We start from the raw sequence: 14,036 nt of genomic DNA on the forward strand, positions 1-14,036 counted from the left end.
ACAGATAGAAGGATAGAAAGCTAACACAGACACACAGACAGATAGAAGGATAGAAAGCTAACACAGACACACAGACAGATAGAAGGATAGAAAGCTAACACAGACACACAGACAGACAGAAGGATAGAAAGCTAACACAGACACACAGACAGACAGAAGGATAGAAAGCTAACACAGACACACAGACAGACAGAAGGATAGAAAGCTAACACAGGCACACAGACAGATAGAAGGATATAAAGCTAACACAGACACACAGACAGATATAAGGATAGAAAGCTAACACACACAGACAGAAGGATAGAAAGCTAACACAGACACACAGACAGATAGAAGGTTAGAAAGCTAACACAGGCACACAGACAGATAGAAGGATAGAAAGCTAACACAGGCACACAGACAGACAGAAGGATAGAAAGCTAACACAGGCACACAGACAGATAGAAAGATCAAGAGCTAACACAGGCACACAGACAGATAGAAGGATAGAAAGCTAACACAGACACACAGACAGATAGAAGGATAGAAAGCTAACACAGACACACAGACAGACAGAAGGATAGAAAGCTAACACAGACACACAGACAGATAGAAGGCTAGAAAGCTAACACAGACACACAGACAGATAGAAGGATAGAAAGCTAACACAGACACACAGACAGATAGAAGGATAGAAAGCTAACACAGGCACACAGACAGACAGAAGGATAGAAAGCTAACACAGACACACAGACAGATAGAAGGATAGAAAGCTAACACAGACACACAGACTGATAGAAGGATAGAAAGCTAACACAGACACACAGACAGATAGAAGGATAGAAAGCTAACACAGACACACAGACAGATAGAAGGATAGAAAGCTAACACAGGCACACAGACAGATAGAAGGATAGAAAGCTAACACACACAGACAGAAGGATAGAAAGCTAACACAGACACACAGACAGATAGAAGGATAGAAAGCTAACACAGACACACAGACAGATAGAAGGATCAAGAGCTAACACAGGCACACAGACAGATAGAAGGATAGAAAGCTAATACAGACACACAGACAGATATGAGGATAGAAAGCTAACACAGACACACAGGCAGATAGAAGGATAAAAAGCTAACACAGACACACAGACAGATAGAAGGATAGAAAGCTAACACAGACACACAGACAGATAGAAGGATAGAAAGCTAACACAGACACACAGACAGACAGAAGGATAGAAAGCTAACACAGACACACAGACAGACAGAAGGATAGAAAGCTAAAACAGACACACAGACAGACAGAAGGATCGAAAGCTAACACAGGCACACAGACAGATAGAAGGATAGAAAGCTAACACAGACACACAGACAGATATAAGGATAGAAAGCTAACACAGACACACAGACAGATAGAAGGATAGAAAGCTAACACAGGCACATAGGCAGATAGAAGGATAGAAAGCTAACACAGACACACAGGCAGATAGAAGGATAGAAAGCTAACACAGACACACAGGCAGATAGAAGGATAGAAAGCTAACACAGACACACAGACAGATAGAAGGTTAGAAAGCTAACACAGGCACACAGACAGATAGAAGGATAGAAAGCTAACACAGGCACACAGACAGACAGAAGGATAGAAAGCTAACACAGGCACACAGACAGATAGAAGGATCAAGAGCTAACACAGGCACACAGACAGATAGAAGGATAGAAAGCTAACACAGACACACAGACAGATAGAAGGATAGAAAGCTAACACAGACACACAGACAGACAGAAGGATAGAAAGCTAACACAGACACACAGACAGATAGAAGGCTAGAAAGCTAACACAGACACACAGACAGATAGAAGGATAGAAAGCTAACACAGACACACAGACAGATAGAAGGATAGAAAGCTAACACAGGCACACAGACAGACAGAAGGATAGAAAGCTAACACAGACACACAGACAGATAGAAGGATAGAAAGCTAACACAGACACACAGACTGATAGAAGGATAGAAAGCTAACACAGACACACAGACAGATAGAAGGATAGAAAGCTAACACAGACACACAGACAGATAGAAGGATAGAAAGCTAACACAGGCACACAGACAGATAGAAGGATAGAAAGCTAACACACACAGACAGAAGGATAGAAAGCTAACACAGACACACAGACAGATAGAAGGATAGAAAGCTAACACAGACACACAGACAGATAGAAGGATCAAGAGCTAACACAGGCACACAGACAGATATAAGGATAGAAAGCTAACACAGACACACAGACAGATAGATGGATAGAAAGCTAACACAGGCACACAGGCAGATAGAAGGATAGAAAGCTAACACAGACACACAGGCAGATAGAAGGATAGAAAGCTAACACAGACACACAGGCAGATAGAAGGATAGAAAGCTAACACAGACACACAGACAGATAGAAGGTTAGAAAGCTAACACAGGCACACAGACAGATAGAAGGATAGAAAGCTAACACAGGCACACAGACAGACAGAAGGATAGAAAGCTAACACAGGCACACAGACAGATAGAAGGATCAAGAGCTAACACAGGCACACAGACAGATAGAAGGATAGAAAGCTAACACAGACACACAGACAGATAGAAGGATAGAAAGCTAACACAGACACACAGACAGACAGAAGGATAGAAAGCTAACACAGACACACAGACAGATAGAAGGCTAGAAAGCTAACACAGACACACAGACAGATAGAAGGATAGAAAGCTAACACAGACACACAGACAGATAGAAGGATAGAAAGCTAACACAGGCACACAGACAGACAGAAGGATAGAAAGCTAACACAGACACACAGACAGATAGAAGGATAGAAAGCTAACACAGACACACAGACTGATAGAAGGATAGAAAGCTAACACAGACACACAGACAGATAGAAGGATAGAAAGCTAACACAGACACACAGACAGATAGAAGGATAGAAAGCTAACACAGGCACACAGACAGATAGAAGGATAGAAAGCTAACACACACAGACAGAAGGATAGAAAGCTAACACAGACACACAGACAGATAGAAGGATAGAAAGCTAACACAGACACACAGACAGATAGAAGGATCAAGAGCTAACACAGGCACACAGACAGATAGAAGGATAGAAAGCTAACACAGACACACAGACAGATATAAGGATAGAAAGCTAACACAGACACACAGGCAGATAGAAGGATAAAAAGCTAACACAGACACACAGACAGATAGAAGGATAGAAAGCTAACACAGACACACAGACAGATAGAAGGATAGAAAGCTAACACAGACACACAGACAGACAGAAGGATAGAAAGCTAACAGAGACACACAGACAGACAGAAGGATAGAAAGCTAACACAGGCACACAGACAGATAGAAGGATCAAGAGCTAACACAGACACACAGACAGACAGAAGGATAGAAAGCTAACACAGACACACAGACAGATAGAAGGATAGAAAGCTAACACAGACACACAGACTGATAGAAGGATAGAAAGCTAACACAGACACACAGACAGATAGAAGGATAGAAAGCTAACACAGACACACAGACAGATAGAAGGATAGAAAGCTAACACAGGCACACAGACAGATAGAAGGATAGAAAGCTAACACACACAGACAGAAGGATAGAAAGCTAACACAGACACACAGACAGATAGAAGGATAGAAAGCTAACACAGACACACAGACAGATAGAAGGATCAAGAGCTAACACAGGCACACAGACAGATAGAAGGATAGAAAGCTAACACAGACACACAGACAGATATAAGGATAGAAAGCTAACACAGACACACAGGCAGATAGAAGGATAAAAAGCTAACACAGACACACAGACAGATAGAAGGATAGAAAGCTAACACAGACACACAGACAGATAGAAGGATAGAAAGCTAACACAGACAGACAGAAGGATAGAAAGCTAACAGAGACACACAGACAGACAGAAGGATAGAAAGCTAACACAGGCACACAGACAGATAGAAGGATCAAGAGCTAACACAGGCACACAGACAGATAGAAGGATAGAAAGCTAACACAGACACACAGACAGATAGAAGGATAGAAAGCTAACACAGACACACAGACAGACAGAAGGATAGAAAGCTAACACAGACACACAGACAGATAGAAGGCTAGAAAGCTAACACAGACACACAGACAGATAGAAGGATAGAAAGCTAACACAGACACACAGACAGATAGAAGGATAGAAAGCTAACACAGGCACACAGACAGACAGAAGGATAGAAAGCTAACACAGACACACAGACAGATAGAAGGATAGAAAGCTAACACAGACACACAGACTGATAGAAGGATAGAAAGCTAACACAGACACACAGACAGATAGAAGGATAGAAAGCTAACACAGACACACAGACAGATAGAAGGATAGAAAGCTAACACAGGCACACAGACAGATAGAAGGATAGAAAGCTAACACACACAGACAGAAGGATAGAAAGCTAACACAGACACACAGACAGATAGAAGGATAGAAAGCTAACACAGACACACAGACAGATAGAAGGATAGAAAGCTAACACAGACACACAGGCAGATAGAAGGATAAAAAGCTAACACAGACACACAGACAGATAGAAGGATAGAAAGCTAACACAGACACACAGACAGATAGAAGGATAGAAAGCTAACACAGACACACAGACAGACAGAAGGATAGAAAGCTAACAGAGACACACAGACAGACAGAAGGATAGAAAGCTAACACAGGCACACAGACAGATAGAAGGATCAAGAGCTAACACAGGCACACAGACAGATAGAAGGATAGAAAGCTAACACAGACACACAGACAGATATAAGGATAGAAAGCTAACACAGACACACAGGCAGATAGAAGGATAAAAAGCTAACACAGACACACAGACAGATAGAAGGATAGAAAGCTAACACAGACACACAGACAGATAGAAGGATAGAAAGCTAACACAGACACACAGACAGACAGAAGGATAGAAAGCTAACAGAGACACACAGACAGACAGAAGGATAGAAAGCTAACACAGGCACACAGACAGATAGAAGGATCAAGAGCTAACACAGGCACACAGACAGATAGAAGGATAGAAAGCTAACACAGACACACAGACAGATAGAAGGATAGAAAGCTAACACAGACACACAGACAGACAGAAGGATAGAAAGCTAACACAGACACACAGACAGATAGAAGGCTAGAAAGCTAACACAGACACACAGACAGATAGAAGGATAGAAAGCTAACACAGACACACAGACAGATAGAAGGATAGAAAGCTAACACAGGCACACAGACAGACAGAAGGATAGAAAGCTAACACAGACACACAGACAGATAGAAGGATAGAAAGCTAACACAGACACACAGACTGATAGAAGGATAGAAAGCTAACACAGACACACAGACAGATAGAAGGATAGAAAGCTAACACAGACACACAGACAGATAGAAGGATAGAAAGCTAACACAGGCACACAGACAGATAGAAGGATAGAAAGCTAACACACACAGACAGAAGGATAGAAAGCTAACACAGACACACAGACAGATAGAAGGATAGAAAGCTAACACAGACACACAGACAGATAGAAGGATCAAGAGCTAACACAGGCACACAGACAGATAGAAGGATAGAAAGCTAACACAGACACACAGACAGATATAAGGATAGAAAGCTAACACAGACACACAGGCAGATAGAAGGATAAAAAGCTAACACAGACACACAGACAGATAGAAGGATAGAAAGCTAACACAGACACACAGACAGATAGAAGGATAGAAAGCTAACACAGACACACAGACAGACAGAAGGATAGAAAGCTAACAGAGACACACAGACAGACAGAAGGATAGAAAGCTAACACAGACACACAGACAGACAGAAGGATCGAAAGCTAACACAGGCACACAGACAGATAGAAGGATAGAAAGCTAACACAGACACACAGACAGATATAAGGATAGAAAGCTAACACAGACACACAGACAGATAGAAGGATAGAAAGCTAACACAGGCACACAGGCAGATAGAAGGATATAAAGCTAACACAGACACACAGACAGATATAAGGATAGAAAGCTAACACACACAGACAGAAGGATAGAAAGCTAACACAGACACACAGACAGATAGAAGGATAGAAAGCTAACACAGGCACACAGAAAGATAGAAGGATAGAAAGCTAACACAGGCACACAGACAGACAGAAGGATAGAAAGCTAACACAGGCACACAGACAGATAGAAGGATCAAGAGCTAACACAGGCACACAGACAGATAGAAGGATAGAAAGCTAACACAGACACACAGACAGATAGAAGGATAGAAAGCTAACACAGACACACAGACAGACAGAAGGATAGAAAGCTAACACAGACACACAGACAGATAGAAGGATAGAAAGCTAACACAGACACACAGACAGATAGAAGGATAGAAAGCTAACACAGACACACAGACAGATAGAAGGCTAGAAAGCTAACACAGACACACAGACAGATATAAGGATAGAAAGCTAACACAGACACACAGACAGATAGAAGGATAGAAAGCTAACACAGGCACACAGACAGAGAAGGATAGAAAGCTAACACAGACACACAGACAGATAGAAGGATAGAAAGCTAACACAGACACACAGACTGATAGAAGGATAGAAAGCTAACACAGACACACAGACAGATAGAAGGATAGAAAGCTAACACAGACACACAGACAGATAGAAGGATAGAAAGCTAACACAGGCACACAGACAGATAGAAGGATAGAAAGCTAACACACACAGACAGAAGGATAGAAAGCTAACACAGACACACAGACAGATAGAAGGATAGAAAGCTAACACAGACACACAGACAGATAGAAGGATCAAGAGCTAACACAGGCACACAGACAGATAGAAGGATAGAAAGCTAACACAGACACACAGACAGATATAAGGATAGAAAGCTAACACAGACACACAGGCAGATAGAAGGATAAAAAGCTAACAGACACACAGACAGATAGAAGGATAGAAAGCTAACACAGACACACAGACAGATAGAAGGATAGAAAGCTAACACAGACACACAGACAGACAGAAGGATAGAAAGCTAACACAGACACACAGACAGACAGAAGGATAGAAAGCTAACACAGACACACAGACAGACAGAAGGATCGAAAGCTAACACAGGCACACAGACAGATAGAAGGATAGAAAGCTAACACAGACACACAGACAGATATAAGGATAGAAAGCTAACACAGACACACAGACACATAGAAGGATAGAAAGCTAACACAGGCACACAGGCAGATAGAAGGATAGAAAGCTAACACAGACACACAGGCAGATAGAAGGATAGAAAGCTAACACAGACACACAGGCAGATAGAAGGATAGAAAGCTAACACAGACACACAGACAGATAGAAGGTTAGAAAGCTAACACAGGCACACAGACAGATAGAAGGATAGAAAGCTAACACAGACACACAGACAGATATAAGGATAGAAAGCTAACACAGACACACAGACACATAGAAGGATAGAAAGCTAACACAGGCACACAGGCAGATAGAAGGATAGAAAGCTAACACAGACACACAGGCAGATAGAAGGATAGAAAGCTAACACAGACACACAGGCAGATAGAAGGATAGAAAGCTAACACAGACACACAGACAGATAGAAGGATAGAAAGCTAACACAGGCACACAGACAGACAGAAGGATAGAAAGCTAACACAGGCACACAGACAGATAGAAGGATCAAGAGCTAACACAGGCACACAGACAGATAGAAGGATAGAAAGCTAACACAGACACACAGACAGATAGAAGGATAGAAAGCTAACACAGACACACAGACAGACAGAAGGATAGAAAGCTAACACAGACACACAGACAGATAGAAGGCTAGAAAGCTAACACAGACACACAGACAGATAGAAGGATAGAAAGCTAACACAGACACACAGACAGATAGAAGGATAGAAAGCTAACACAGGCACACAGACAGACAGAAGGATAGAAAGCTAACACAGACACACAGACTGATAGAAGGATAGAAAGCTAACACAGACACACAGACAGATAGAAGGATAGAAAGCTAACACAGACACACAGACAGATAGAAGGATAGAAAGCTAACACAGGCACACAGACAGATAGAAGGATAGAAAGCTAACACACACAGACAGAAGGATAGAAAGCTAACACAGACACACAGACAGATAGAAGGATAGAAAGCTAACACAGACACACAGACAGATAGAAGGATCAAGAGCTAACACAGGCACACAGACAGATAGAAGGATAGAAAGCTAACACAGACACACAGACAGATATAAGGATAGAAAGCTAACACAGACACACAGGCAGATAGAAGGATAAAAAGCTAACACAGACACACAGACAGATAGAAGGATAGAAAGCTAACACAGACACACAGACAGATAGAAGGATAGAAAGCTAACACAGACACACACAGACAGAAGGATAGAAAGCTAACACAGACACACAGACAGACAGAAGGATAGAAAGCTAACACAGACACACAGACAGACAGAAGGATCGAAAGCTAACACAGGCACACAGACAGATAGAAGGATAGAAAGCTAACACAGACACACAGACAGATATAAGGATAGAAAGCTAACACAGACACACAGACAGATAGAAGGATAGAAAGCTAACACAGTTTCACAGGCAGATAGAAGGATAGAAAGCTAACACAGACACACAGGCAGATAGAAGGATAGAAAGCTAACACAGACACACAGACAGATAGAAGGATAGAAAGCTAACACAGGCACACAGACAGATAGAAGGATAGAAAGCTAACAGACACACAGACAGATAGAAGGATAGAAAGCTAACACAGACACACAGACAGACAGAAGGATAGAAAGTTAACACAGGCACACAGACAGATAGAAGGATCAAGAGCTAACACAGGCACACAGACAGATAGAAGGATAGAAAGCTAACACAGACACACAGACAGATAGAAGGATAGAAAGCTAACACAGACACACAGACAGACAGAAGGATAGAAAGCTAACACAGGCACACAGACAGATAGAAGGGTAGAAAGCTAACACAGACACACAGACAGATAGAAGGATAGAAAGCTAACACAGACACACAGACAGATAGAAGGATAGAAAGCTAACACAGGCACACAGACAGACAGAAGGATAGAAAGCTAACACAGACACACAGACAGATAGAAGGATAGAAAGCTAACACAGACACACAGACTGATAGAAGGATAGAAAGCTAACACAGACACACAGACAGATATAAGGATAGAAAGCTAACACAGACACACAGACAGATAGAAGGATAGAAAGCTAACACAGACACACAGACAGATAGAAGGATAGAAAGCTAACACAGACACACAGACAGATAGAAGGATAGAAAGCTAACACAGACACACAGACAGACAGAAGGATAGAAAGCTAACACCGACACACAGACAGATAGAAGGCTAGAAAGCTAACACAGACACACAGACAGATATAAGGATAGAAAGCTAACACAGACACACAGACAGATAGAAGGATAGAAAGCTAACACAGGCACACAGACAGAGAAGGATAGAAAGCTAACACAGACACACAGACAGATAGAAGGATAGAAAGCTAACACAGACACACAGACTGATAGAAGGATAGAAAGCTAACACAGACACACAGACAGATAGAAGGATAGAAAGCTAACACAGACACACAGACAGATAGAAGGATAGAAAGCTAACACAGGCACACAGACAGATAGAAGGATAGAAAGCTAACACACACAGACAGAAGGATAGAAAGCTAACACAGACACACAGACAGATAGAAGGATAGAAAGCTAACACAGACACACAGACAGATAGAAGGATCAAGAGCTAACACAGGCACACAGACAGATAGAAGGATAGAAAGCTAACACAGACACACAGACAGATATAAGGATAGAAAGCTAACACAGACACACAGGCAGATAGAAGGATAAAAAGCTAACACAGACACACAGACAGATAGAAGGATAGAAAGCTAACACAGACACACAGACAGATAGAAGGATAGAAAGCTAACACAGACACACAGACAGACAGAAGGATAGAAAGCTAACACAGACACACAGACAGACAGAAGGATAGAAAGCTAACACAGACACACAGACAGACAGAAGGATCGAAAGCTAACACAGGCACACAGACAGATAGAAGGATAGAAAGCTAACACAGACACACAGACAGATATAAGGATAGAAAGCTAACACAGACACACAGACAGATAGAAGGATAGAAAGCTAACACAGGCACACTGACAGATAGAAGGATAGAAAGCTAACACAGACACACAGACACATAGAAGGATAGAAAGCTAACACAGGCACACAGGCAGATAGAAGGATAGAAAGCTAACACAGACACACAGGCAGATAGAAGGATAGAAAGCTAACACAGACACACAGGCAGATAGAAGGATAGAAAGCTAACACAGACACACAGACAGATAGAAGGTTAGAAAGCTAACACAGGCACACAGACAGATAGAAGGATAGAAAGCTAACACAGACACACAGACAGATATAAGGATAGAAAGCTAACACAGACACACAGACACATAGAAGGATAGAAAGCTAACACAGACACACAGACAGATAGAAGGATAGAAAGCTAACACAGACAGACAGAAGGATAGAAAGCTAACACAGACACACAGACACATAGAAGGATAGAAAGCTAACACAGGCACACAGACAGATAGAAGGATCAAGAGCTAACACAGGCACACAGACAGATAGAAGGATAGAAAGCTAACACAGACACACAGACAGATAGAAGGATAGAAAGCTAACACAGACACACAGACAGACAGAAGGATAGAAAGCTAACACAGACACACAGACAGATAGAAGGCTAGAAAGCTAACACAGACACACAGACAGATAGAAGGATAGAAAGCTAACACAGACACACAGACAGATAGAAGGATAGAAAGCTAACACAGGCACACAGACAGATAGAAGGATAGAAAGCTAACACAGACACACAGACAGATATAAGGATAGAAAGCTAACACAGACACACAGACACATAGAAGGATAGAAAGCTAACACAGACACACAGACAGATAGAAGGATAGAAAGCTAACACAGACAGACAGAAGGATAGAAAGCTAACACAGACACACAGACACATAGAAGGATAGAAAGCTAACACAGGCACACAGACAGATAGAAGGATCAAGAGCTAACACAGGCACACAGACAGATAGAAGGATAGAAAGCTAACACAGACACACAGACAGATAGAAGGATAGAAAGCTAACACAGACACACAGACAGACAGAAGGATAGAAAGCTAACACAGACACACAGACAGATAGAAGGCTAGAAAGCTAACACAGACACACAGACAGATAGAAGGATAGAAAGCTAACACAGACACACAGACAGATAGAAGGATAGAAAGCTAACACAGGCACACAGACAGACAGAAGGATAGAAAGCTAACACAGACACACAGACAGATAGAAGGATAGAAAGCTAACACAGACACACAGACTGATAGAAGGATAGAAAGCTAACACAGACACACAGACAGATAGAAGGATAGAAAGCTAACACAGACACACAGACAGATAGAAGGATAGAAAGCTAACACAGGCACACAGACAGATAGAAGGATAGAAAGCTAACACACACAGACAGAAGGATAGAAAGCTAACACAGACACACAGACAGATAGAAGGATAGAAAGCTAACACAGACACACAGACAGATAGAAGGATCAAGAGCTAACACAGGCACACAGACAGATAGAAGGATAGAAAGCTAACACAGACACACAGACAGATATAAGGATAGAAAGCTAACACAGACACACAGGCAGATAGAAGGATAAAAAGCTAACACAGACACACAGACAGATAGAAGGATAGAAAGCTAACACAGACACACAGACAGATAGAAGGATAGAAAGCTAACACAGACACACAGACAAATAGAAGGATAGAAAGCTAACACAGACACACTGACAGATAGGATAGAAAGCTAACACAGACACACAGACTGATAGAAGGATAGAAAGCTAACACAGACACACAGACAGACAGAAGGATCGAAAGCTAACACAGGCACACAGACAGATAGAAGGATAGAAAGCTAACACAGACACACAGACAGATATAAGGATAGAAAGCTAACACAGACACACAGACAGATAGAAGGATAGAAAGCTAACACAGGCACACAGGCAGATAGAAGGATAGAAAGCTAACACAGACACACAGGCAGATAGAAGGATAGAAAGCTAACACAGGCACACAGACAGACAGAAGGATAGAAAGCTAACACAGGCACCCAGACAGATAGAAGGATAGAAAGCTAACCCAGACACACAGACAGATAGAAGGATAGAAAGCTTACACAGACACACAGACAGAAGGATAGAAAGCTAACACAGGCACACAGACAGATAGAAGGATAGAAAGCTAACACAGACACACAGACAGATAGAATGATAGAAAGCTAACACAGACACACAGACTGATAGAAGGATAGAAAGCTAACACAGGCACACAGACAGATAGAAGGATAGAAAGCTAACACAGGCACACAGACAGATAGAAGGATAGAAAGCTAACACAGGCACACAGACAAATAGAAGGATAGAAAGCTAACACAGACACACTGACAGATAGGATAGAAAGCTAACACAGACACACAGACTGATAGAAGGATAGAAAGCTAACACAGGCACACAGACAGATAGAAGGATAGAAAGCTAACACAGGCACACAGACAGATAGAAGGATAGAAAGCTAACACAGGCACACAGACAGATAGAAGGATAGAAAGCTAACACAGACACACAGACAGATATAAGGATAGAAAGCTAACACAGACACACAGACAGATAGAAGGATAGAAAGCTAACACAGGCACACAGACAGATAGAAGGATAGAAAGCTAACACAGGCACACAGACAGATAGAAGGATAGAAAGCTAACACAGACACACAGACAGATAGAAGGATAGAAAGCTAACACAGACACACAGACAGATAGAAGGATAGAAAGCTAACACAGACACACAGACAGATAGAAGGATAGAAAGCTAACACAGGCACACAGACAGATAGGATAGAAAGCTAACACAGACACACAGGCAGATAGAAGGATAGAAAGCTAACACAGACACACAGACAGATAGAAGGATAGAAAGCTAACACAGGCACACAGACAGATAGGATAGAAAGCTAACACAGGCACACAGACAGATAGAAGGATAGAAACCTTTTGTGGTAATTTTGTGGGCAGCAGTGTGGAGTAGTGGTTAGGGCTCTGGACTCTTGACCGGAGGGTTGTGGGTTCAATCCCCAGTGGGGGACACTGCTGTTGTATCCTTGAGCAAGGTACTTTAAACTAGATTGCTCCAGTAAAAACCCAACTGTATAAATAGGTAATTGTGTGTAAAAATAATGTGAAATAATGTATAATGTGATATCTTGTAACAATTGTAAATCGCCCTGGATAAGGGCGTCTGCTAAGAAATAAATAATAATAAAATAAAAAACAATTCTTACCAAGTTCCTTACGAAGGCACTTAGCAGCTAAAAAAATGAATCAGACAGAACAGTGTGTGGTTATTTCAGCTCCAGCACAGATTAAAATGAATCAGACAGAACAGTGTGTGGTTATTTCAGCTCCAGTACAGATTAAAATGAATCAGACAGAACAGTGTGTGGTTATTTCAGCTCCAGTACAGATTAAAATGAATCAGACAGAACAGTGTGTGGTTATTTCAGCTCCAGTACAGATTAAAATGAATCAGACAGAACAGTGTGTGGTTATCTCAGCTCCAGTACAGATTCAATTGCAGTATGAAAAACACATGGAGGCTGTATGGTCCAGTGGGTAAAGAAAAGGGCTTGTAACCAGGAAGTCCCCAGTTCAAATCCCACCTCAGCCACCGACTCATTGTGTGACCCCTGAGCAAGTCACTTAAACTCCTTTCGGGTGAGACG

At 41.8% G+C, this 14,036-nt stretch overlaps 1 protein-coding gene across 3 annotated transcripts in view; it reads right to left on the reverse strand.

Annotated features, from left to right (window-relative positions):
• The window catches only part of LOC117965871 (butyrophilin subfamily 2 member A1-like), a 100,430-nt gene that overhangs the window by 60,451 nt on the left and 25,943 nt on the right, over positions 1-14,036 (reverse strand). For all 3 annotated transcript variants that reach the window (XM_059014695.1, XM_059014696.1, XM_059014694.1), the window contains one exon: positions 13,596-13,622. In XM_059014695.1, the coding sequence (XP_058870678.1) occupies positions 13,596-13,622 (27 nt within the window). The remainder of the gene's footprint in view (positions 1-13,595; positions 13,623-14,036) is intronic.

This window comes from Acipenser ruthenus, chromosome 48 (assembly GCF_902713425.1).
Source record: "Acipenser ruthenus chromosome 48, fAciRut3.2 maternal haplotype, whole genome shotgun sequence".
NCBI lineage: Eukaryota > Metazoa > Chordata > Actinopteri > Acipenseriformes > Acipenseridae > Acipenser > Acipenser ruthenus.